Here is a 27,066-nt window from a genome sequence, read left to right as displayed (position 1 = left end):
TGCAGACCCTCTTCCTCACTGGACTCTAGTTGAGGAGAATGCAGAAAAATCAGCACAGGATTTTTCATGCCATAGCTTTGGTGATACTGTAATGCTGATCTGGGCTCTGACGCAGAAAACGGAAAGTAGACAGGACACAACTATCAGAAGATTGCAGATGTTACTTTGCAGTTTGAGGATGTTCAGTAGCCAAGGAATCTAACAAGACAGTTCCGAGGAAAATGTGAACATCATCTGCTGGGCAGAGAGAGGGAGAGAAAAGGAGACAGAAAGAATGAGGGTGGCAGCAAAGAAAATGGAGAGATCGAGAGCAAAAAGTGGGGAGAGAGAAGAGCAGAGACAGTTGAGAGTGCAGGAAGGAGAAAAGAGAAAGCAGGAGAAGTGAGAGGGAGAAAATAAGCAAAAGTAAGAGAAAGAGAGTGTGAGTGAGGAGACGGTGTGACATACAGGGAACAAGCAGGACAAAAGAAGGGGAGAGAGAATGGCAGAGGTAGGAAGAGAGGGAACATAGGAGAAAGTGGGAGAGATGGAGCGAGATGGAGAAAAAGAAGAAAAGTGCATGGGTAGAGGAAAAGAAAAGGAAAGCAAGAAAAGGGAGAGGCAACAGGAGAGAAACAGAGAGCAAGAGAGAGAGGGAGAGGGTGTAAGAGTGAAAAAGGAAGAGACATAGAGAGACAGAAAGGAAGCCTAAAGAGAGAGGCCGACACAGGGGGAAAGAAACATACAAAGGTAGGAAGAGAGAGGAGGGGCAGGAAAGGGAATGGGAAACAGACAAAAGGCCGGGGACTTTATGGAGGAAAAAAGTGTGAAAGTGAATGAAAGATGAGAGAGAGATAAAGGTATGGAGTGAAAAACAGAGAAAAGGGGCAAGAGTGACAGGGAAGGGAAAAGACAGAAGCAGGGGGAGAGAGAGCAATGGGAAGAGAGACTCAAAGGGACTGAGAAATTAACTGAGAGAGAGACAGATTGACAAAAAAGGCAAGGAAAAGTCCAAAGGAGAAAGAGAATGATAAAAAAGAAAAGAAGAAAGCAGGAGAGAGCAAGCGGGAAGACAGAAAAGGAAGACAAAGACAACAGCATGCAAAGAGAGCATGATACAGTGAAAGAACTCAAGAAGGGGTGGTAGAGTAGAGAAAGAGGCAAAGAGGACAGAGAAAGAGCGACAAAGAATGGGGGGATGGGGAAGAGAAAACTGACAGAGGAAGGCAGAAAAGAGGAAAAGTGAGGGGAGGGAGAGAGGAAAAGCAAGAGAATGAGAGAGGGAAGGAGATGGAAAGAGGGCTAGCAATAGGGAAAGACAAATGGAAAGAAAGGGAAAGGCAACAGGGTGAGAGAGGCAAGAGGAGTGAGAAAGAACAAAAGACAAGTGGAAGAGAGAAAATCAGAGCAGGGAAAAGAGTGGGAAGGAGGAAAAGACAAAAGTGGAAAGAACATGCATGAAGGAAACTGCATGTGCAAGGGCAATAAAGAGACGGAAAGGGGAAAAGCTGGGCAAGTGAGAGAGGGAGGGGGAAAAGTGCTGTAGAGAGCAAGAAGGAAAGACAGCAAAAGGACATATGCTGGCATGCGAGATACGAGGTGGAGACAGATTGAGAAAGCAGGGAGTGATGACTAAGGGGAACGAGGGAAAGAGATGGGAAGGTGGAGAAAGAAAGGGAAAAGAACAAGAAAGAGCACAATGGGCAGAGTGACATGGGGAGAGATGAAGAGCGAGCAGAAGAGGAGTGAGAGAGATGAGGGGTGTGAGTGGGAAAGCAGAGAGAAAACAGGATTGAGAGATGGGAATAAAGAGGAAGAGACAAAGGTGGAGCGAGACAGAAAAGGCAGACAGAAAGAGTAGGCAAGACAAAGAGACAGACAAATGGAATGGGAGCAAGTGAAACGGAGGGAGACTTGGAAAGGAGCATGCAGGATAAGACAGACTGAGTGAGAGGCAAAGAGAGAGAAATAGAAGCAGAGACAAAGAAAGCCAGAGTGTGACTGAGAGAGAAGAAAGAGCAGACAGAAAAGAGTGAGAGGGAAATAAAGTGAGTCAGGAAGTGGGAAAGAAAAGCAAAGGTAAGACAGCAAGCAAGAAGGAAAGGAGAGCGAGAGGGAAAGAGCAAGCATAGGCAGAGGACTGAACAAAACAGAAGGACAGAGAAGCAGAGGCAGAAGGAAAGACAGTGAGCAAGAGGTAAAGAGATAAAAACGGGAAGAGATGCAGTGGGACAGATTCAAAGTGACAAGGGAAGGGAGGGACAGCAACAGGGATAGACAGAGCAAGAACAAGAGAGGGAAGCAGGCAAATGAAGAGGAGAGTGAGCAAGGAGGCAAAAGGCAGAGGTAAGGACAGCAAGGGAGAGGGGAAAAGAGTAAGGAGGGAACAGAACAGGAGAGAAGACAAATGGAAAGTGTGACTTGAAAAGACTGATTAGGAGAGAAAGGGAAAGAAAATAATGGAGAGGGAAAGACAGCAACAGGTAAATAGAGGCAGAGGAAAAAAGAGTGATTGAGAGAGGAAGAGACAGTGAATGGGAAAGAGCAAATGAGAGGGCAAAAGCACAAATGAGCAAGAGAGAGTGGCACAGGGAACAAGTGTGAGGCAAGCAAAGAGCAAGAGGAACAAAGAGCAGCAGAGAGAGGAGAGGGAAAGACAGCCAGCAGGAGAGAAGGAGCAAGAGAGCAAACCGTTTGTGTAACAGTTTCTGGGTTCTCTTTTGGTAGCTTCTGGTGACACGGTCCAGGAACACTGGGGGACTTCTGGGAACCCTCTGAGAACTTTGAAGGTACATGCTCCTGCAAGGTAAAAACAAGGAAAGGGGAGCCACAGGACTGTGGGCCTGAGGAAGCTCCAGCAGTTTCTAACATGTTCAGTCAGCTGCCCTTGACCCAGGGTGACTGATGCCTTTGTCATAGCTGCTGCCGAGTAAGAAAGGGTCAAGCACCTGTACAGCTGGTAGGCCTAAAGCATAGCTAAGAGACACAGCAGTCTGTGCAGAAGGGTGCAATTAATGGATCCTCATCTCAGTTCAGACTAGCCTGAACATTCTCGGGCATGGCAGTGATGCACCACAGCACATTCTCCAGCAGCTTGTGAAGCAGCTGTCCCAGATTAAGTTTTGCACAGCAGATGCAGGCCTTCAAGTTCCCAGCTGAAGGGATTCCTCAGGGCTTCTCCCTAAGGCTTGCAGAGATGGTCGTCTTTCCTGCAGCAGATATGCTGTTGTTGAAGAGCTGTCACCAAGTGGAGGACTTCTGGGAGTAAGTGGGCAGGCTTTGCAGGATCAGGGAGGATGAAAAAGAGACATGATCTTCTCAGAGACCCATAGCTTCAAGGGCCCTGGACCCCAGCTGCAGTGCAGACACAGGAAAAGTCTGTCCCTAGCAGACTTGTAAGTGAAAACTCTGTGGAAGGCCAAGGCTGGAAGACAGTGACTTTTGGCACAAGAGGAAGGCTCCTGCTCCATTTGCAGGCTTTCAGCTATGGAACAGGTTCACCGCCTTCAAAGCTGAGGAGGATTTGGGTGTGCTTTCGAGAAAGCTTACAGGTAAGGATTAAAGAGCAGACCAGTACAGGTGACATAGTAATGGGTGTCTGTATACGCTGCCTAACCAGGAAGAACAAGCAGATGAGACCTTCTACAAATAGCTATAAGTACCCTCATATTTGCAGCCCATGGTCTTCATGATGTACTTCAAACACCCCAACATCTGCTGGAGGGACAACATAGCAGGGCATGAGCGATCCAGGAGGTTCCTGGAGAGCCACAATGACAACTTCCTGACCCCAATGATGAGCAGAGGTGCTCTGCTGGACCTCATATTCACAAACAGGGAAGGACTTGGGGTTGTGAAATTCAAAGCCAGCTTTGGCTACAGTAACCATGAGATGGGGACCCCTGAGAGGAAGGAAGAGGGCAAAAAGCAAGATCATAACCCTTGACTTCAGGAAAATAGATTTTCACCTCTCCAAGGATCTGCTTGAAAATCCTATGGGAAAAGACACTGGAGAGCAGAGAGGTCCAAGAAAACTGGCTGATATTTGAGGATCACCTCCTCCAAGTCCATCCCAATGAGCAGGAATTCAGGCATAAATGCCAGGAGGCCTGTATGGATGAACAAGGTACAAAGTCTAGTTGGAGGCCAGTTACTAGTGCTGTAGGGATCAGCATAGGGTCCAATACTGTCTAACATTTTTGTTAATAGCCTGGATGATGAAGCAGAGTGTACCCTCAGCAAGTTTGCTGATGATACAAAACCAGAAAGAGAGGCTGATACACCAGAAGGCTGTGTTACCATTCAGAGGGACCTCAACAGGCTGGAGAAATGGGCCAACAGAAACCTCAAGAAGTTTAACAAAGGGAAGTGCAAAGTCCTCCACCTGGGGAGGAACAACCCCAGGCACCAGTACAGGCTGGGGGCCGCCCAGCTAGAGAGCAGCTTTGCAGAAAGAGACAAAGCATACATAAGGGATAAAGACTGTGTAGATAAAGCAAATGAGAAAATCAGAGAGAAAAAGCTCAAGAGATCAAGAAAAAGAGAAGAAAAGAGCAAGGGAAAGTGCATGTGCAAGAGAGGGAAAACATTCAGGACAGAGCTACAGCATTTGACAGAAAGGCTAAGCATTCATGTGAAAAAAAGGAAAGGTGAGGTACACCAGGGCAAGACCATTCAAGAAAGAGGGGAAGAGCACACGCAAGAAACTGCATGAGAAGGTGTCCTGGTTTAGGCTGTGACAGAGTTCACTTTCATTTCAGTAGCTGCTGTGTTTTGGATCTCATATGAGAAGGGTAAGCATGTGAGAAAGGGAAAAAGAACGTGCAAGCGAGGGAGATTTGTACAAGGGGAAAAGAGTGCACGACAGAATATGCACGTGAGAAAGATGTAGAGCTCAAGAGATCAAAGAGGGAAAAAGTAAAAAGAGAAGATGCAGGAGAGCAAGATGAAAAGAGTGAAAGGCTGAGAGGGAAAAAGTGAGCAAGACAGAATTGCAAGAATATGAAAAAGCACATATGAGAGGGAAAGTGTGCATGAGTGTGGAAAACCATGCACAGGAGCAGGGGGAGGTGCATGCAGGAGAGAGAAGGGACACACAAAGAGAGGGAAAGCCAATGAGCGCAAGTGAGAAAGCAAGCGAGAGAAAAGGCACACACAGAAAAAGGAGAGCACGTGTGTAAGTGGAAGCATGCAAGAGGGGGAAAGTAGACGAGAGAGAGGGAAAGCGTGTGAGACTGACAGCAACAGAGAACGATTGTGTGTTCACATGAGAAGGAAAGAATGATCAAGACAGGGACAACAGGGGAAAAGCAAGACAGAGGAGGGAAGCACATCTGCACATGAGAAAGGAAAAATAGAAGACAAAGGTAAAGGCCACAACAGATAGAGAGAAAGCACATGAAAGCGAGAGGAAGCAAAATTGCACGAGGTAAAGGAGAAAGTGGGACAGAACATGCAAGACTGAGGGGACAGGCCTGAGAAGACAGGAGCACACATGCAAGAAGTGTGGCAGAAAGACAGGGAAAGACTGTCACTGAGAGACAGAGGGAAACCACAAGACAGAGGGAAGAGGCAGCAAGAGAGAGTACCAGAGAGGGAAGGGATGTATGAGAGAGAACACATGCAAGACAGAGAAAGCATCTGAGAGAAAGGAGATGGCAGGAGGAGAGAGGAAGGGAGAGAGACAGAAGAGAAAGCACATCAGTGAGGAAGGAAAAGCACAAGAGGCAGACGAAAAGCACAAGACAGTGAGAATGCAAAAGCATGCAAGAGAGGGAAAGAGTGTGAAGAGGAGAGAGATGGGAAATACCCCCAAAAGAGGGAAAGCATGCCAAAGAGGAAAATGGAACACAGGAACCAGAAAGCAAGCAAGGGAAAATGTGAACAGGTGAGGTATGAAAGCATGCAGTAGAGGGAAACCATGAGAGAGGGACAATGTGAGCATGAGTGCGATGGGGAAGCAAAGCACACAAAAGAGAGGTAAAGCTCAAGACTCTAAGGAAGATGGAAGAGCAAAAGAGTCACAACAATAGCGTGACAGAGTGAAAAGTGAAGAAGAGAGAAAGCTTGTATGAGAAGGAAAGCAAAAGAGAGAGACATAAGAAAAAATACACAACAGATTGGGCAAGTATGCAAGACAAAAAGCATGGGAGACGAAAAGGTGCATGCATGAGAATGGAAAAGCATGCAAGAGAAAGCAGGAAAGCTTGAGAAATTAAGATGGGGGAAAGAGCAAGAGAGAAGGAATGAGTTGGTGAGAGTTAAACAGAGAACGAATGTGCAAGGGAAAGTACATGGGACAGGAAAATCACACACGAGAGAGGAAAAGCACACGGTCAGAAAAAAGTGTGAGAGCAGAAAAGCCTGCAGCAGCATGAGAGCAAGAAAGATTGAGAGAGCAAGCGCACAAGAGAGGAAAAGGACATGAAAGAGCAGAAGCACATGATGGGGGGGGCATGCAGGAGAGAAACCACAAGAGGAAGAGCACATGTGAGAGAGAGACAGTGAGCATCTGTGTGCAAGAAAGAGGAAAAGCATGCATGACAGTGAGAGGAAACACGTTGCAGTACAGTCACAGCAAAAGGAAACGATGTGCAAGGAAAAGGTAAAACATGTGAGAGATGGAAAGCCCAACAACAGGAAATCACAAGTGAGATGGAGCAGGAAGTGCATAAAACAGCAGAAAAGCATGTGAGAGAGAAAGCATGAGTGACAAATGGAGAGAGGGAAGGTGTGCACATGACAGCAAAAGGCCATATGCTACACAGAAAGGGAAACATGCTAGAGAGAAAGGCAGAATGTGCAGGACAGAGAGGAAAAGCATGAAAGAGATGTAAAGTACAAAGGAGGGGTAGAGAACAAGTCAGAGAGAAAGGGAGGGAAAGCATGACTGCAAGAGAGTGTCAAAAAGCATTATGAAACATGAGACAGTGAGTGGGAAAGAGTGCTGGAAGAGAGAGGGGAAGAGGGCATGAGAAGGAAAACAAGACAGAAAACTGCATGCAAGGAAAAGATGCCCCAGAACTCAAGACACAGACAGACAAGTGAGAGGGCACAACGGAACAAGAAAGAGAATAAGAGAGAAAGCATAAGATGGAATGAAAAGGCATGCGAAGAGGGAAATCACACATCAGAATTCTTGAGAGCTAAAGCATGAGAGAGAGTATGTACTGGGACAGAATTAACTTTCTTCATACTAGCTCATATGGTGCTGTGTTTTGGATCTGTGATGAAAGCAGTGTTGATAACACACTGATGTCTTAGTTATTGCCGAACATTGCTTGCGTTTCATCAATGCCTTCTTGGTTTGTCATGCTGCCCCCCCCCACTAAGTAGCCTGGGGGTGTGCAAGAAGTTGGGAATGGACACAGCCAGGACAGCTGACCCCATCTGACCAACAGGATAACCTGTATGTTATGCTCAGCAATAAAAACTGGGGGGAAAAAAGGAGGAAGGGGAGAACGTTTGTGGTTATGGTGTGTCTTCCAAAGTAATCGTTACGCATGCTGAGGCCCTCCTTTCCAGGAAAGTGGCTAAACATCTGCATGCTGATGGGAAGCAGTGAATAAATTCCTTATTTTGCTTTGCTTCACTTATTAACCAGTCTCTATCTCAATCCACGAGTTGTCTCGCATTTGCCCTTCTGATTCTCTCCTCCATCTCACTGGCAGGGGAGAAAGGAAATGGCTCTGTGGTGCTTAACTGTGGACTGGGGTTAACCCACAATAGAGGGAATGTCTACACACAACAGAGAGGAAAAAGATGAGAGAGACTGAAACATGCAAGAGAGAGAAAGTACAAGCAAGTAAGAAGGAAAGCACACAACACATATGGAAATGGCACACACAAGTGAGGAAAAAGTATGAGACAGTGTGACAGAAAGGGAGGGAAATAGTGCACAAGAGGGGAAATCGCACGAGAGAGACTCAAAAAGTCCAGGCCAGCAAGAAATAGCATGCAACAGAGAGAAAGTGCACAAGAGAGAGAGAAATCCCTCACATGCAAGAAAGAGCGTTACAGAAAGAGAAAAAGGGCACAACAGAGGGGGAGCACAAGAAGGAGAAAAAGGAAAAGTGCATGCAAGAGAGAGAGAAATGTCCAAGATCAAGGGAAAGAGTACAGAAGGGAGGTAAACTACACAGAATGTATAAGGAAAGCAGACACATGAGAGAGAAGTAAAGACAGAGCATGCATGAGAGAGGGGGAAAGCATGTAACACAGAAAGTGTGTGCAAGAGGTAAACATGAGATACAGGGAAAGCCTGAGACAGAGGAAGTGTGCAAGATAGGAGGGGAAAGTGAGTGTGTTAGCAAAATAAATGTAAGGCAGACAAAGCACAAGAAGAAGAGAGAAAAGCAAGTGTAAGGTATGTGAAGTGCAGGGGAAATTGCAGACAGAGCAGGAAAACAGGCAAGGGAAAACATGATGAGACAGAGGAAAGCACTTGTGATACAGCATATGACAGAGAAATGGTAAATGTGCTTAAGAGAAAACAAGCAAAGGAGAAAGAGAGGAAAAGTGTGTCCATGAGGGAAGGATGGTGAAAGAGAGAGAAGGAGCGTACCAGGGAGGAAGGGAAAACACACACAATAAAGGAACAGTGCATGACAGAACAGTAATGTAGAAGAGAGAGAGGGAAAGAGAAATCAAGAAAGAACTGAAAAGCGTGAAGAGTGTCCGGGAGAGAGGAACAGATGCATGGGACAGAGGTAAAGCATGTAAGAGAGTGAAGGAAACCTTACACAACAGGGAGGAAGAGAAGACATGCAAGAGGGAATGAAAGAGCATGAGAGAGACAAATTCAACCAAGAAAGGAAGTATTTGAGAAGGAAAGCAGGCACAAGAAGGGAACATATGTTAAATGATGAGAGCTTAAGAGAGCATGAAAGTGAGAAACATTCATAGTAGATATAAGGAAAACTTGAGAAACAAGAGGGAAAGTGCATATGAGAAAGTGAAAGAGCATGTGAGAAAGGGAACATGCATTACAGAGCAGGACCCTGTGACTGGCAGAAGGCGCATGAGAGAAAGATGAAAAGCATGAGAGAGAGAGAGAGAGAGAGAGAGGGAAAGCATGCCAGAGACAGAAAGGGAAAGCAAATGGGGGGAGAGGGGGAAGTGCACATATGAGAAAGTGACAGGACAGGAAGAGAGGGAGCATACACAAGAGAGGGGAAAAGTGCCAGAGAGAGGAACGGTCTGCTAAAAAGATGAAAGACATGAAAGACAGAATGTACGGAAAATAGAAGAGATGTTCATTAGAGATCGAATGCACATGTGAAAGAGGGAAAGTGTGTGACAGAACAGGAAAGTGCGCAAGTGAGAGGGAAAGCATGCAAGAAAGGGCAAGCTTGCACGGGGTGAGGAAGAAAAAGCATCTGAGAGGAAGAGAAAGTATATGCAAGAGAGAGAGGGAAGTGCATGAGAGTGAGAGGAATGGTGTGAGAGATGACAGAGGAAATGCTTGAGCCAATGAAGAGAGAAAGCATATGGCAGAAGGAACGCACATGAGAGAGGGAATGAGCATGAGAGGGAAGAGAAAAGCATAAGCATGAAAAAGCATGAGAGGGAAAGCACAAGTAGAGAAAGGGAAAGCACACAAAAAAAAGGGAAAGAGCATCTGAGATAATGGAAAAGCATGCAAAATGGCAAGGAAAAGTGCATGAGAGAGAGAGCATGTAAGAGAGGGAGGGGAAGCAAGAGTAAGAGCATGAAATTGTGAGCAAGAGAGAGGGAAAATGCAAGCCATTGAGGAAGAGAAAGTGTGAAGAAGAAGGATGTAAGATAGGCAGCAAGGGAAAGACACAAAGGAAGGAGGGAAGGCATGAGCAAGAGAGGGAAAGGGTGCAATAGAGAGGGAAAGCATGCAAGACAGCACAAGGCAGGGAGGAAAAGAGCTGCATGAAGGAGGGAAAGCATGGCCAAGAGAGGGAAGGTACAAACAAGGCAGAGGAAAAGCAGAACCGATAGAGGGAAAGTGCAAGAGAGTGAGAGGGGAAAAGCATGCAAGAGAGGAAAACCACATGCAAAAGAGGGAAAACACACAATCGAGATAGAAGGAAAGCATGTATGCAAGTGAGAGAAAACTTGAGAGAGAAGGAAAAAACAATAGAGTGTGAGGGAAAGAGAGAGGGAAAGTGTATTCACACACAAGAAAGAAAAGTGTACAAGAACGAGCAAGGAAAACTGCAACAGAAAAACGTAAAAGCAGATGCAACAAAGTAAAAGCATGCATGAGAGTTAACACATGCTAGAAATTGAGAGCATGAAAAGGAATGCATGAAAAGGAAAGTGCGAGAAAAGGAGACAGAGAAAGTGTGAAAGAAGGAAAGAAAGCATGAGCAAGAGAGGAGAAGAGGGGAAGTGAAAGAGCAAGTGAAAAGGGGAGGAAAGAGAGACAGTGTGCAAGAAGGAGGAAAAGTACAAGCAAGAGAGACTGTGAGACTGTTCAACAGACAGAGAAACTGTATGTGTTAAAGGGACAGCATTAAAGGCAATGAAGTACAGAAAAGAAACAAAATATGTGAGAGGGAGCCCACAAGAACAGCAAAACAATGATAGAGGGAAAGGGCATATAAGAGAGGAAAAGGGTACGGCAGAGGTAGGGGAGAGTTTATGGAAAAGAGACAAGGAAAGCAGGCTAGAAAGGAAGCCATGTGAGGAAAGCATGAAAAAGCATGCACGAAAGTGAGAGGGAAGTGTGTGAGAGAGAAAGAGGGAAAGGGTGTGCAAGATAAAGGAGAAGCAAGAACAAGAGAGGCAAAACACAAGCATGAGCGAGAAGAGAAGTGCACGAGGTAGGGGGGAGAGACAAAAAGTGCAAAAGAGGGAGAGAGGGAATGTGTGAGTGATGCAGAGGAAAAAGCACGTGCACAAGAGAGAAGGAATTCGTATGTGAGGAATGGAGGGAGAAGTGAGCCATGCAAGTGAGCAAGAGGCAAAGCACATACAATAGAGGTAAAACGCACATAGGAGGAGTAGCACATGCAAGACAGAGAAAGTGCATGCATGGAAGAGAGAAGGAAAGCACACACACACGATTAGGAAAGCACACCTGTGGAGGCAAAGCACAAGAGAAAAAAGCACTGGACAGAAGGTAGAAGAAATATAAAGTACATGAGACAGGATGCGCAAATGACAGTGGCAGTGTATGAGAGTAAAAGCACACACGACAGTACAAATGTGACAGAGAGGTTACAGAAGTGAGAGAGTGAAAGCGTGAGAGAGGGCAAGTGTGAGAGAGGGCAGAAGCATGCCAGGTTGCACACAACAGTACGTGCAAGAGAAGGAAAGTGTGAGATGGAGAAACTGTGACAGATAGGATATAACAGGGTGAATATGAGTCAAAATCTTGTAAGGCAGAGACAGAACACATTTAAGGGAGGCAAAAAGTGTGCAAGAGAAGTAAAGACCATGCAGCACGACCGTGGCAGAGACAGAAAGCATGTGCAAGACATGGAGAGTGCATGTGAGAGAGACCAAGTGTCCAAGAAAGGACAATACGCGTAAGAGGGAACATCAGAGAGACAGAGAAAGGGAGAGTGACTGATGAGAGAGGAAAAGTGTAAATGTGGAAATTATGAGAAAGGTGGAGGGACAGCAAGTGTGAAAGAAATGTAGGTGCAGTGAGAGAGAGAGAGAGATAAAGAGATGTAGGGACAACAGAGACATAGAGAGGGGCCCAGCACAAGACACGGAGAGTGAAAGGAACAGTGAAGCACAAGGAGAGCAGCAGGGGCAGTGAGAGGGAAAGAGAGGAAGGTACGGCAGGGGGGGAGAGTGAGGGATAGCAAGGAGGAGGGGGCAAAGTCTGTCCAGGAGGGAGGGTATGCACATTCAATAGAGTAGGCATGAACATCCAAGACAGCGGGAAAGGCACATGACAGAGTGGGAAACCTACAGAGAGAGGGAAAGCTAGAGAAAGTGCAATGGATAGCAAGTGGAGGAAGGACAGAGAGCAAGAGGGAGAGCAAGCTAGAAGGGGAAAGCATTAGCAAGAGACTGGAAGTATGAGTGAGACGGAAAGAGCATGCAAGAAAAAGAAAAAGTGTGAGAGAGGTGGGAAAGCATGCAAGAGGAGGTCAGCAAGAGAGGATTAGACAACATGACAGGAAAAGGGAAACAGTAAAGCACAAGGGAAAGAAAAAGCATTGCAAGGGAAGCACAGGGTGTGAGACAGCGAGCAAACCGCGTGTTCAACTGGAAAAGCACATGAGAGAGAGACAAACCACATGCTGGCAAGAGGGATGATGTGTGTGAGAGAGAGAAAGAACATCAGGTGGAGATGGGGAAAGTGTGTGAGAAAGTGAGGAGGGGAGCACGGGAGAGGCAAACCGTGTCACACACAGGAGAAGCACAGGTTGGGGAGAGGCATGGCAGGTGAGAGCCAAGCAAATCGTGTGACACTGAGTGAGAAAGTGTGTGAGGGAGAGAGGTAAAGTGACAGAGATGAGGGGCATGGGAACTGAAGGAAGCCAACTGAAAGGAAGGGGGAACTGAGGGCAACAACAAAAAGGGAAAGAGACGAGAGAGGGAAAGCAAGAGAAGAAGAGAGGGATAGCAACGGAGGTAGCAGAAGAGACAGGGAGGAATAACACTAATAAAAGACAGAAAGCACGACTGAGATGGAAAGTGCAAACAGGAGGGGAAATTGAGAGAGAAAGCATGCTAGAGAGGGAGAAACACACAGAAAGGAGGGGTAGGAAGACAAATGATTTAAAACAGAGAGGCGGGAGTGCAAGAGAATGAAAACAGCAAGCAAGCAAAAGCACATGAGACATAAGGTAAGCATGAGAGAGCAGCAAAATTCATGTGAGCAGAAAAGCAGGTGAGAGAGAGAGTGCGTACAAAAGGGAGGCTGCTGAGAGGCATGGGCGCGTGGTGCACTGGGCTGAGAGCACGACAGAAAGAGGAAAAGGGTGCGGGAAGCCTGTGAGAGGGAAAGTGTGTGAGAGGGAGGGAAAGCACCTGAGAGGGAAAGCATACCAGAGTGGGAGGGAGAAAGCACATGAGAGAAGTGAACTGTGTGTGAGAGAGACCCAAGCAAAGCAGGCGAGAGACAGAGGAAAGCCATGCGTTAGAAAGGCAAAGCAGGTGAAAGAGGCAAATCGTGTGAGACACGGGAGTAGGAAAGTGCGTGAGGGAGAGAAGGAAAGCAATATGGAGGAAATAGATGTCTGAGAGAGACAGAGAGGAAAAATGCAAGAGAAAAGAGTAGGAGAGGTGCAGAGGAGGGAAAGAGGCAAAGCAACAGAAAGGCAAAGCAATACAGGGATAGCAAGAGGTGGAGGGTGGAAAGGCACAAGTAAACATGCAAGCAAGGGAAAAGTGCAATCAAAAGAGAGAATTGTGCGAGAGAGGCAGGAAGCACATGAGGGAGGGGGAATGCGAGATAAAGAAGCTGAAAGCAACAGACACTGAGAGGGGGAAGCACCCAAGAAAGAAGAAACACACAAAACAGTGAAAGCGCATGAGAGAGAGCAAACAAGAGACAGAGCCAAAGTGCGTGTTAGAGGGAAAAGCAGTAGAAAGAGGGAGGTAAAGCATGTCTGAAAAAGACAGATAACACGTGACAGAGAGATGCAAAGCAGGAGAGAGAGAGATGCAAATGGAATGACAGAGACATGTGAAGTGTGGGAGAGAGAGGGAATGTAAGGGGGACAGGGAAGGGAGAGAATGGGGTGGAGGAGGGGAGGAAAGGGAGAGAGATGGAGAGAGCTACAGGAGAGGGGGAAACAGAGAAGGTGGCAAGAGATACAGACAGCTAGCATAAAGGAGAGAAGAAAAGCACAATTAAATAGACTGAAAGCACAAGCAAGAAGGAAGTCACATGAGAGAGAGGGGAAGTACACCAGAGAGTGCAACAGCATGTGAGAGAGGCAAAGCAAATCCACACGAGCAGGTAAGCATCTGATAGAGGCAAAGCATGTGCACAAGAGAGGCAAAGCGCATGCAAGAGATGAAGCATGTCAGACAAGGTGACCGAGATGGGGAAAACTTGAGAGAGAAATGTGGGGGTAGAGGGGAGAGCAAGCACATCAGAGAGAGAGTGAAAACATGCCTGAAGCAATGGGAAAGCAAGAGAGAGGAAGAGGGAGGGGTAGCAAGGGAAAGAGAGAGGGATACTGAGAGAGAAGTGGGGACAGCAAGCCATAGAAAGAGAGACAGCAAGCGACAGAAGTAGGGAAAGCATAAGCAAGAGACTCCAAGCATGAGCAGGAGGGAAAGTGCATGCAAGAATGTAGAAAAATGTGTGAGAGATGGAAAAGCATGCGAGGGAGAGCAAAGCACGAGAGAGCTAGAAAGTGAGAGTGATGAGAAGGAAGTGCAAAAGAAAATAAAAGCACGCAAGAGAGCGACAAAGGACATGAAACTGTGAGAGAGGCAAAAAACATAAGACAAAAGGGAAAACACCTAAGAAAGGGAAAGTGAAAGAGGAAAGTGTTCGAGAAAGAGCAAAAGCAAGGAGGGTGAAGAGAGACACCAAGAGATGGGAGGGTAGACAGGGGGACAGACTGAGGGGAAAGAGAGGCAAGGAAAGAGGAACAAGAGATTGGGAGTGAAAGTGAGAGAAAGAAGGGGATTAAGAAAGAAGGATAGTAAGAGACAGGGATAGCACAAAAGGGGGAGGAAAAGCACAGGAGACAAAGCATGAGTGAGGGAAAGTACAAGCAAGAAACAAAGGGATTTTGCAACAGACAGGAAGCATGCTAGAGAGGGGGAAACAGAGAGAGAAGCAAGTGCAAGAGAAAGAAGAAACATGCAAGGCTGTGAAACTACAGAGATGCAAAGTGCATGTGAGAGGGAAAGGGCACCGGAGACAGAAGGCCAGAGAGAAGAAAGCAGGAGACAGAGAAAGTACCCACGAGAGACCAAAAACTCTACAGAATAAAAGTGTGTCAGAGAGCAATTACACAGAATAAAAGTGTGTCAGAGGGCAAGTGAGGGGGTAGCGAGAAGGAGAGGTGAAACCAGAACGGATAGAGAGGGAAAACAGAAGAAAAGTAAACTGAGAGGGAGAGAGAGAGAGAAAGGTGTGGGAGAGAGAGGGGGACAGAACAAGAATAAAGGGGAGAAGCAAGAGAAAGGAAAAGAGCCAGACAGCAAGGGTTAGCAAGGGGTAGCATTAGAGAGGGAGGAAAATCTCAAGGCATAGGAAGCATGAGCAAAAGAAAAACTCTTAGAGAGGCAAACCAAATGAGAGAGGCAAACCTCGTGCGAGGTGAAGCAATACAAAGGAAAAGTGTGTCAGAGAGAGGTACAGCACAAGAAAGAGGGAGGAAAAGCACAAGGAAAAGTGATCAAGCTGGAAAGCATGTATGGAAGAGAGGAGAGAAAGCATGCAAGACAGGGAGAAAGCAAGAGACCATGAGAGAGAAGAAATGCACTAGAGGGTGTGCTAGTGAGCGTGAGCGCATGACGGAGACAAGGAAAGCAAGAGGAAGAAGAGAAGCACATGCAACAGGGAGAGCTCAGCAGAGAGTGGGAAAGCATGCCCAAGAAAAAGGCAAAGCACATCCAAAAGAGAGGGAAAACACGTCTCAGACAAATGGGAAGCTCAGGAGAGGGAAAGCAAGAGAGGGAGGAAGTGAGCAATCAGGATTGAAATAGTGAACAACAGAGTGAGACCACAAGTAAGAAAGAGCAAGCATGAGAGGGAAAGTGCATGCAAGAAAGAGGAAAACTGTCAGAGATGGAACAGTACACAGTCTAAGACGGAAAAGCTGGGGAATGGTGGGTGAAGACAGAAAAGCAGGCAAAACAAGGTGGGAAGGGCACAGGATAGAGGGAGGGAAGAGAGAGGGGGAAGGGGAAAGGGAATAAGAAAGATGAGAGGAAGAGAGAAAGCAAGAGAAAAGGGAAACGTGAGAGAGGGACAGCAACAGATAACAAAGAACAGCACAACAAAGAGAGAAGAAAAACACAGGAAAGCACAAGTGGGAAAGTGCAAGCGAAAAAGGACAACTGCAGAAGAGGGAACATGTTAGAGAAAGAGAAAACGCATCTGAGAGAGAGGGAAAGCACACCTGAGAAAGACAGAAACTTGGGGGGGGTGAGAAATACATAGGGAAAGTGAGAGCAAGAGAAAGAGAAACAACAGGGAGACAGTGAGGGGGGAAGAAAAGTGGGGAACAGAGAAGAAATAGAAAAGAAGCATGCAACAGCACGAATGCTCACAAGAACATGAGAGATAAGGAAACCAAGAGAGAGGCAATACATGTGTGAGAGGCAAAGTACCTCAGAGAGAGGAAAAGTGTTTAAGATTGTGACAGACGGGAAGGGCCTCTGAAAGAGCAAGCTGATCAGAATGAGAGGGAAAGCACATCTGAAAGAGAAAAAACAGATTTTCTGTGAGAGAGGCAGAACATGACCAAGAGAGAGGGAAAGGCTGGGGGGACAGAGGGAACTGAGACAGAGAGAAAGCACATTGCAAAGAGAGAAAGCATATCTGAGGGAGAGAGACAAATGCAGGGCAGAGAGAGGGAGTACAGAGAAAGCCCAAGACAGGCAGAGACAAAGAGGCAGAAGCAAAACAGAGAGAAGGAAAGTAAGAGAGAGACTAGGGGGTAAATAGTGAGGGAGAAAGAAAGCACACTTGAGACAAAAGGAAAGCCCAAAAGACAGATGGATGGAAACGAGGAGAGAGAGAGGGATACCGAGAGCTAGAAAGAGGGATAGGGAGTAACAGAGAAATAGCAAACAACAGAGGAAAAGCACAAGCAGGGGACTGAAAGCATGAGCAAGAGGGAAACTGCATGCAAGAATGTCTCAGAGATGGAAAAGCATGTAAGGGACGGAGAAAGTGAGAGAGGTAAAGCAAGGGAGAATTAAAAAGGCAAGTACAAGAAAAAAAAATCAGAAGTGAAGTGTGTGAGGGAGAGAGGGAGAACATGTCTGGAAGAGAGGGGAAGTTGGGGGGCAAGGGACGAAGAGAGAAAAAGCACATCTGAGGAAGAGGAAAGGATGGGAGACAAAGAGAGCAAAAGAGACCGAGGAAGCAAAGGAGAGAGGACAAGAGAGCTGGAGACAGAGACAGACAGGGGACGGGAGAGCGGAGAAGTAAAGAGATGGAGAGTAAGACAGAGAGGAACAGTTGGGGGGCACACGACTGAGAAGGAGGCATAGGGAGCAAGAGACAGAGATGTATCACCAAGGCACAGAGCGGGATAGCGAGTAAGATATAGGGGGATAATAAGAGACTGAAAGCTTGAATTAGACAAAGTGCAAATAAGAGAGAAAAACTGAGATGGAAATGCATGAGAGGGCAGGAAAGAACATTAGACAGGAAAGCAAGAGAGAATGAGAGTGCAAAGTGCCTACATTGATACAACAGCAGCAAACCACATAAGAAAAAGCAGCAAAGTGCATATGAGAGAGGAAGTGTGGCAAACCACGCGCACGTGAGGCAAAGCTTGCATGCCCAAGAAGTAAATCATGAGCACAAGAGACCAAGAAGTGAGAAAGAGAGAGAGAGAAAGCATACATGCATGTTACAGAGAGAAACGTGAAGTGCATGAGCACGAGAGGGGCAAAGCACAAATGAGGGAGAGGCAAAGCACATCAAAGGTAAAGCAGACATGAGAGGCAACACGCATGCGAGAAAGACAACATGCACAAGAGAGAAATGCATGCGAGGGGGGAGTGCATAAGGAGAGAAAAGTGCGTGCACGAAGGGGAAGCACGTAGAGGCAAAGCGCTGCAAGGGGCAAAGCGACAGAACGAGATAGGGAAGTGGGGAAACAGAGGAAAAAAGCACATAAGACAGGTGAAATACAGGAGAGGCAGAATATGCAGGAGAAAGCAGGCATGAAGGGGTAGGGACCTTCAGATCATTTAGTCCAACCATTAACCTACCACTACCAAGTCCACCACTAAACCATGTCCCTAAGCACTACATCTACAGGTCTTTTAAATACCTCCAGGGACGGTGACTCAACCACTTCCCTGGGTAGCCTGTTCCAGTGTTTGAGACCCCTTTTGGTGAAGAAACTTCTCCTAATATCCAACCTAAGCCTTCCCTGGCACAACTTGAGGCCATTTCCCTTTGTCCTATCAGTTGTTACTTCGGAGAAGAGACCGACACCACCTCCCTACAACCTCCTCTCAGCTGTAGAGAGCTGTAAGGTATCCCCTCATCCTCCTTCCCTCCAGACTAAAGAGCTCCAGGTCCCTCAACCACTCCTCATAAGACTTGTTCTCCAGACCCCTCACCAGCCTCATTGCCCTTCTCTGGACACGCTCCAGCACCTCGATGTCCTTCTTGTAGTGAGGAGCCCAAAAATGAACACAGTACTCAAGGTGCAGCCTCACCAGTGCCAAGTACAGCAGCACGATCACCTCCCCACTCCCGCTGGCCACACTGTTCCTGACAGAAGCTAGGATGCCATCGGCCTTCTTGGCCACCTGGGCACACTGCTGGCTCATGTTCAGCCGGCTGTTGACCAACGCCCCAAGGTCCTTTTCCACCGGACAGCTTTCCTGCCACTCCTCCCCAAGCCTGCAGCGCTGCATGGGGTTGTTGTGACCCAAGTGCAGGACCTGGCACTTGGCTTTGTTGGACCTCATACAATTGGCCTCAGCCCAGCGATGCAGCCTGTCCAGATCCCTCTGCAGGGCCTTCCTGCCCTCAAGTACATTGACACTCCCGCCCAGCTTGGTGTCATCTGCAAACTTACTGAGGGAGCACTCAATCCCCTCACCTAGATCACTGATATGAAGGACAGGCAAAGCACGTTAGAGATAAAGGCAAAAAGCACACAGGAAAAGGGTGTCAGAGAGATGGAAATACAGGTGCAGAGGGAAAGAGAGGGGAAGCCTCAGAGGGAGAGAGGAAGGGAAAGGACAACAGCAAGAGGGAAGAGAAACAAGGGGAGAGAATGAGAATGGGAAAGAGGAGGGAAAGCCAGTGTGAAGCTTAAGGAAGCTCAAGGAAGCTTAAAAGACAGAGGCAAAGTGCATCCAAGTGATGGGAAATGCCCAAGAGAGGGGAAATGCAAATCTAAGAGGGAGAGAAAGGAGGTCCAAGACAAGCAGAAAGCAGGGTATGGTTGGGGGAAGCTCTACAGATTGAGAGGAAAATCTATACAGGAGAAAGCACAAGTGAGAGACTGCAAGTTTAAGAGAGGGAAAGCGTATGCAAGAAAGAAAAGCCTGTTAGAGACAGGAAAGCATGCAAAGAGATGGAAATCAAGAGACAAAAAGGCAAAGAGAGAATGAGGGAGGGAAGTGCAAGCGAAAGAAAAGGCATGTGAGTGCGGGAAGGTGGGAGAGAGAAGCATGATCCAGGTAAGAGATTGAACATGCAACAGAAAGGGAAAGTGCAAGCCATTTGAATTTGTAAGAATTTGACTGTGTGTGTGAGAGATGGAAAAAATGTGAGACATAGGGAAGCGCGTAAGAAAGGAGAAAATCCACAGAAGACAAAGGAAGATGGAAGGAGGAAAAGCAAGAGACAGAAGGATGCACAGGACAAAGACACAAAACAACAGCAAAAGTGCACGAGAGAGAAAGCAAACACGGGAGAGACAAAGCACACTGAAGTGAGAGAGGGAGAGCACGCTTGAGGAGAAGCAAAGCGCGGTGGGAGAAGGAGAGCGTGTGTGGGCAAAGAGGAGAGTGCACGCGTGGGAAGGGGAAGCATGCGTGGGGAACACGCAGAGGAGGTGGACGCGTGCCAGCCAGGGGAAGAGCACAAGGGAGAGGGAAGCAGGCACGAGGGGGGAGAGGGCCATGCGAGAGAAGGGGGGAGAGCGTGCGAGAAGGGGAGAAGGAGCGGGAGAATGTGTGCACGAGCCGGGGAAAGCACAACAGGGAGGGGGAGAAAGCGCATGCGGGAGAGGGGAAAAGCAAGATGGGGATGGTGAGGGGGGAGTGCGTGGGGGAGGCACGTTTGCAGAGGGGCAGAAGCACGAGAAGGGGCGAAGCAGCACACGGGGGAGGGGAGCACGAGAGTGGGGAAGCCCACGAGAGCAGGGTGAGCATGTGCGAGGGGGGGAGACGCGTGCACGAGAGGTGGGAAACACACACGTGACAGATGCGAAAAGCCAGCACACGGAAGAGTGGGGAACAGCCACGCATGAGAGACAATGAAAGCCCAGGCACGAGAGACAGGGAACGTGCATGAGGAGGGGACGCATCTGCAAGAGGATGGAAAAGCAAGAGAGAGGAATAGCTTGGCGGGCGGAGGGGGGGAGACAGGTGTACAGCGAGACAGAGAGAGACAGGGACAGCAAGAGAGGAGCACGAGTAAAGGTCTAAGAACGCTGCGTAAAACCACATCCAGGGTGCCCCAGTTTGGCTGGGACACCTCATGCACATTAACAAATATTTACTCTTGCATTACTATACTTTGCATCCTTGCCTCCCTCCTCAGCCAGTACAGGCCAGTTGCAAATTTTTGCAGAAAATGCAAAAGCAAGAAGGAAAGTGTGAGAGGAAGAGAGGCAAAGCACGTGCAAGCAAGAGGCAAAGCACATCAAAGAGGTATAAAGTGCGTCCAAGAGAGAAGCGAAGCTTGGGGTGCGGGGTGGTGGTGAAGGGACAGCAACAGAAAGAGAGAGATGGGGAAGATACCAAGCAAGGTAAAGAGTGAGATACCAAGCGAGTGAGAGAGAGGCACAGCAAGCAAAACAGAATGAGGGACAGTGAGTCAGAGCTGAAGCACCTAAGAAAGTGTCAGTTAATTTTATAGCAGCACCAAGCTTCCTCTACTAACAGCTATGTGGACTAATCAGAGAAATCTTCTTCTATGTCAGTACAGACAAGCCTAATCCCTTTCACCAGACTTTACTAAAATTCCTTTTATTGTACCCAGTGCCTATGATTTTTGAAAATAACAGGCCACGTGACCACTTGTGATCCTGCAACTCTGGTGCAAGTTAGCTTTCCTCTACTAAGGTCCTACAGCTGTGGTTCACTAGCAACAGAATGGACTACCAGAAGTTTATTTACAGACACAAAACTTAACCAACCTTCCCGTCATTATTTTTTCCATATTTTCAGAGGCTTTTCAATTCTTTTTATAGTTCTGCTAACAGATTCTGTCTAGGCTGTCATTATTCTTTGAATAAGTTCTGGTTGCTTACCACTGGATCCCAAAATTTCTGTCTGAAACTGACGTCCCCTAGGCTACTCATGTCCAACGCTGTTAATGTTGGTTCTCCTAATAGATTCAATAAGCCAAGTGTGTTCCAAATTTAATGAACTCTTTTGTGTAAGCAGCGTCTGTACATCTAGCCATGCAGGACTGCAGAAAAATATTGTCACACAATGCAGAGGTTCCGAACAAGAATGAAGGTCAAATACTGCACCCTTTTGCACAGCAAAGCAATACTGCATCCTGCACTCTAGGTACAGTAAAAAGAATCTTGTAGCTCTACAGATACACTGAGAACTGGAAGGCTGTACAGCGAACTCAGCTATGCGCTTTTGAGCATATTTCTATAAGTCAGATGAACACTAGAAGAGCATGAAGAAGACAATGTAACCACAAAAACCTCAAATTAGAGCTTGGACCGAAATAAAGAACAATTTCTGAACTCTTTCCTTTCAATTCAAGATTACTCAAAAAGTGTTAGACCACTTAAAAATTAAAAAGCATATCTGACATGCTCACTTGAACTGGCCTCTACCTAAGCCAGCAGTTCTGTTGGTGAGAGCAATCTCCTAGTAATGGCAGCACACAGCATGAGTAAGACCATTCAAAAGCTGTGTGGCCAGCTCTGCAATGCATTTGGGCAGCAGTTAGCACACTGGAGCACAACTTCTCAGTTAGGGTCATCAGCCATTACTAGAAAACAAACCTCATGTTGGATATGCCAACTCTACCAAAAATTAGATTACAATTTTTAAAATTCCAAATCTGTTCAGATGCTTACTTCTATCTACACAAAGCAAAAACAACCTAACCCACCCCAAATCTGTGTATAAATAAATTCTGTGCACACAACTTTCCTTAACATTTACATAGAAAGTGTTTCAGCTCCTAAACACAGCCACATAGCTGGTCCATGGAGCAAGAGGATGACATTTATTTTGCAAATGGCTTTGAAGCAACATGTCATTTGTTTATAACACAGAGGCAACTGCAGGCAACCCCACTTTGCTGTTTCATTTTTCACTACTAAGACAATACTTTTCAATACTAAGAGCCACGGCTGCCTGAAGAAAACATCATAGGAAAAGTCAATGTCTCACCAGCATGACAAAGGAATGAATGAACAGCTATCACCACAGAGCACTAATGATGTCTAAGAGGAATCTCTAGTCATCACGGCAATGACAGCACGTCAGGAGACACTCGAGTAAAACACTCGTCCGGCTACTGGCAATAAAATCCCATTCTAATTTTATTAAATCACTTTCAGATTTCCATGCACATCAATGAACAAGTAGATATCTTCTTCTACACATTTTACATCTTTATTTAGAGAATGGGACTGCTGGCAAAACAGCTATTACCATTCTAGAGAATGCAGCAGCAGTATATTCTTAGTTGCAAACATTTTTTCAGCTTTAATTAACCTAAGGAAGAGAGAAAGGAGTGAAACCAGAAGAATTAAAAACTACTTTTGTAAAATAGTGAAGGGTTAGGGAAGAACATTTAGATTGTTCCTGTGTCTTTAAGGAGGGCTGCACTTTCTTCCTGGGACTCAAAAACAAAGTATATTGAAACACTCACTGCATGTCCATCTTATGTCAGAAAGAAAAAGGATTATTGTATTAACATGGATTGTGAACAGGGGCTTCCATGAATCAAACACACTAGGTTGAAGATGGCAAAAGCTGATATTAACTGCTGAAATTCCTTCAGCTAGCATGCCTTCCTAATTCTGTTTAGATCAGCATTATAAAAGAATTCACAGCAAAACTTCAGTTTGCTGTGCCGGCACTGTGCATTAACAAAGTCACGGCACAACATCAAAAGTTTTGCAACTCTTAATACCCTCTTGTTGGGCACAACTTCCATTTTCAATACCCGGAAGCCATTTGCTAACACGAAAGCACTGTTCTAACTTTTGATCACCATGGGAAGAAAAGCCAATAAGCGTACAGCCTTCTAATGCTAGGAAATGTCCACCAGCTCACCCTGATACCTGACTCATCAAACCAATTAAAACATAGATTCCAAAGTGCACGTAACCTGAGAACTATCATGATGCCTAGCTAAGGAGTGGTAATTACAGAACACTGCGAATGTCACCTACATGACAATTTTGTTTGGGTAGGAGCTTGCACACTGAATCCATCTGGAGTGTACTGCACAGTGAGGTCATACAATATAGGTCAGATTACCCAACCACATGGCCCTTTTCCCAGTCATAAGGATCCCAAAATCCAAAGTTCTTCTTCAGATCAGAGCAACACAGCGGTCACTGTAAAAACTACCCTTTACATGAATCAGGCGCTCTCTGGAATTTATGCAAGTCACACACAGAATACTTCGTTAAGTTTAGGCATCAGTTTGATCAGTACTCCCTGTCTCAAAAATAGTTTCAAGAGTTTTTGCATAGTTTCCATGGAGACTGAAGCCAGAGTTCTTCTTGCTATTTCTGTCTGTGAAAATCCCATCACATTTAAGGTGCCAAGTTTCTTAGGAGATCCTGAAGGACTAAAAGTGGCAGTAATATCTATGTCACTGTCTATCACATGCCACTTAATTATTTTAGAAACATATTTACCTTTCAATGTGAGAAGAGTATTTTATAGTTCCACATGTTTGATCAGACAGAAGCAAAATGTTTAAGGAGTTCTAACTGCATTTCCACAGAAAATGCATGATTTCAAAACCTCATTTTCTATTCCACCATACCATATTGGCCTGAAGATACATGGGCTACACATATCCAACGCACTTTCACCTCACAAGCAGGCTTTTAACACACCATCTCCCATAACATCCTCGCAGGCAAACTGATGCAGTCCCAGCTAGGGAAAGTGGACAGTGAGGTGCACTGAAAAGTGGCTCAGTGGCTGGGCTCACAGGGTTGCAACCAGCAGTACAAAGTCCACCTGCACGCCAGGCACTAAGGACCAACCCCAGGGCTTGGCACTGGGGCCGACACTGTTTAACTTTTTCATTTAATGACCTGGACAACGGGGCAGAGCGCATCCTCAGCAGGTCAGCACACAGTGCACAAGTGGGAGGAGTGGCTGACACAGCACGTGGGTCTGCTGCCACTCAGAGGTGCGTTGAGAGACTACAGAAATCGACTGAGAAGAAACTCAAGAAGTTTAACAAACGGGCATACCAAATACTGCACCTGGGGAAGAATAAACCCATGCTTGTGGCTGACCATCTGGAAAACAGCTTAGCATAGAAGGACTTAGGATGCTCCTGGTGGCTAAGCTGAAGATGAGCAAGCAATGTTCTCCTGAGCCAAACCAGGACTGTAGCGGGAAAAGTAGAGCCAGCAGGTTGAGGAAGGTGGTCTTTCCCGTCTACTGAGCAGTGGTGAGATCACATTGGGGGTTCTGGATCCAGTTCTGGACTCCCCAGTGCAAGACAGACATGTGTACAGCAGAGCAAGTCCACTGAAAGGTCATAAAGATGATGAAGGGATTGGACCACCTGACATAAAACTCCAGACTTACGTATTCTGTGATTTCATAAATGCAAAGTGCAGAGAGAGGGAAGGGTATGCATGTGTACTCACTACTAGGAATTGACACCCCAGTGGTGCTTCAGCTTCTAAGAACTCCAGCAAGAAGCTCTGGCAAGCCAATCCAACTGATGGAGCTATAAATTACACGGGGTCTGCTAAGTTGCTGAAATAAACAAAGACAGTCAGCACTGAAGTCAGGCTTTCCTGTCTAGGTCAACTTCCTCAGATGCAACAGCTCTAGAACAGGATGCAGGATGCTAGGGACTTTTAAGATTGGCACTGCTGAGCAGTTCTGGGCACATCCATTCAGCTAAGACTATACCAGGATAGGTCAGGAATCTTGATGACATCCTGTGGCAATCTATCAGGACTCACTCAGCCTAATCCAAAATAACAGGGCAGCTGTATTCTTTTTAGACCTTCCTATCTGGAGGAAGCAGTGAAAGGATCTTCACCTTGCACTCAGGACCACATGAAAAAAGGAAAGGGTTTGAATTACCCTGAACAAGGCATATTACTTATAAAATAGTTAACAAGAAGCCTTTACAAAGAACATTCTAAAACATCCAGCAGTTTTTTTAAAAAGCTCAGTCTCCTATACATTTAAAAAAACACACTAAGCAGCTGACCTCTGCCTTCTGCAGTTTCAGCTTTGGCTCCAAGGAGTAACGACAAAGTAATGAGACAACCATTTGGCCAGCAACAGCAGAACACAAGAGCAAAACAAAAAGTGTATGGTCCAAGCTCTGAGCACCATACCATACCAATTTAAACAAGTCCCAGTGGCTACAGAGATTCCAGTCCAGAGTTATTCACTATTTCGTAGAGGAAACAACCTTACCAGTTGACCCAAATGAACCTTTAAATGGCTACAGACACGAGCTGCTTCATGGAATCTACTTACATAAGTGATGTGGGTATTACACGTCACAGCTACCCACTTCAGAGCAGCTTACAGTTGCCAGCACTGTACCTGGCAACACTACTAGCTGAGCTTTTAATCTGCAAAAATTCAACCAAGAAAACATCAGAACAACAACCAACACTACTACAGAGGCACATTATTTGAAACAATACTAAACAAGTACAGATCCTTGAAGACTTTGTTATAGAAATTTTTTTATTATTTTGTTAGAAAAGCTTTCAAAAAACATGCTATATGGTATCATTTTCTCTTTGTTGTATGTTAGTGTTCATCACAGTCTGCAGTCTAGGGTTTAAACAACATTAAAACTTCAGCTCTTTAAAAACATGACAGGAGCTCTTATTCTTTCCTTCTCCCTCCCCAGACGATGGCACTGAGGCAGTTTATTCCACTGTGCTTGGAGTCCTCCAAGCACAAGCGAAAAGCTCCAGTTCCAAAACACCTACAGCGTAATAGTGAAGAATGGAAAGTAGGACTGTTAAAAAACAAAACAAAACAAAACAACAACAATGAACATGGATAAGACCAGTGAAACTGTGTAGCATTATTTTAAACAAAGCACAGCAGAGGCATAACAGAATTGGGAAAAACAGCAGATTAATAGAATGTAGGTAATACCCAGGATCATGGGTCACACACTTAATAGATGAAAAGAGGTGGAGCTTTTATATGTACATGGTAAGTCCTTTTAAAGAGAGTTGAAAGAATGGAGAATACTTGAAGAGCTTGGATACCAGGAAGATGTATTGATGGACCAAAGCAGTAACTAAAGCTAAACTGAGGAGCTTTAGAAACAGAGTTAAAACTGAGTTTGGTGTCAAGACACCAGGTAGTAAGGAAAAAAGGAAAGGGTTTTCTGTGGTTATACAAATCCAGACATGAGTAATTTGTGTATTCCACACCTACTCCTCCTGAAGCAAAAAACCATCAGAACGAACAGAGAAAAGGCTGGGTTTCAGAGGCATTATACACCAGTACTCAGACAGTATCAATGTATGTAAGACCAAAGATGACTTCAAGGTAGCTGGCCTCAGACTAAGAGATAATGTTCTACAGTGAATCTCAATCTACACTAAGGAGTGCATTACTAGAGCAACACACTGGCCCAGCACTGGGCTGCATAATTCCACTGCAATAAACTAGAGAGAGCTAGACATCTTTAGAGAGCAATATGGCCAATCAGTGAGTCAGGTGAATAATAACTCTACCTGTTAAAGGTGCCTGTTAATACGGAGTAATGGACACAATGACTGTGCAGGAATTTAGCCTGTTAGAACTGGTTCTTCTTGGTTCAAAAAACTCCATTACGCTCTGCAGCTTGGTCAGCTGGGGATCTCATCTCCTTATACCTTTGATGAACACACATGTACCAACACAAGTTCACAGTGTAAGTACAGTCCAAAACCAACAAGTGAAAGGAGAAGGAAGAAGCCAGAAGAGAAAAAGCACTGACAGGATGAGACCGGATGACACTCTGCAGATAAGGGAAGTCAGAGGTTTACAGAGGATGACAATGCATAAGGCAAAGAGTTGTGATAAACTAAATACTGTCTAAAATCC

The 27,066-nt window shown here is 46.0% G+C and overlaps 1 protein-coding gene across 7 annotated transcripts in view; it reads right to left on the bottom strand.

Annotated features, from left to right (window-relative positions):
• The window catches only part of PIGG (phosphatidylinositol glycan anchor biosynthesis class G (EMM blood group)), a 95,189-nt gene that overhangs the window by 10,680 nt on the left and 57,443 nt on the right, over positions 1-27,066 (bottom strand). For 3 of the 7 annotated variants that reach the window (XM_075447275.1, XM_075447276.1, XM_075447277.1), the window contains exon 13: positions 1,035-2,778. The exons of 3 other annotated variants lie outside the window; for them this stretch is intronic. In XM_075447275.1, the coding sequence (XP_075303390.1) occupies positions 2,217-2,778 (562 nt within the window). In that variant the 3' untranslated portion in view covers positions 1,035-2,216. Of the gene's footprint in view, positions 1-1,034; positions 2,779-25,753; positions 25,982-27,066 lie in introns of those variants that run through there. One more of the 7 variants, XM_075447279.1, reaches the window with a different exon arrangement.

The sequence above is a fragment of the Opisthocomus hoazin genome, chromosome Z (assembly GCF_030867145.1).
Source record: "Opisthocomus hoazin isolate bOpiHoa1 chromosome Z, bOpiHoa1.hap1, whole genome shotgun sequence".
NCBI classification, from domain to species: Eukaryota; Metazoa; Chordata; class Aves; order Opisthocomiformes; family Opisthocomidae; genus Opisthocomus; species Opisthocomus hoazin.
Note: the sequence above shows the minus strand (reverse complement) of the source record. Positions and strands in the feature narration are given on the sequence as shown.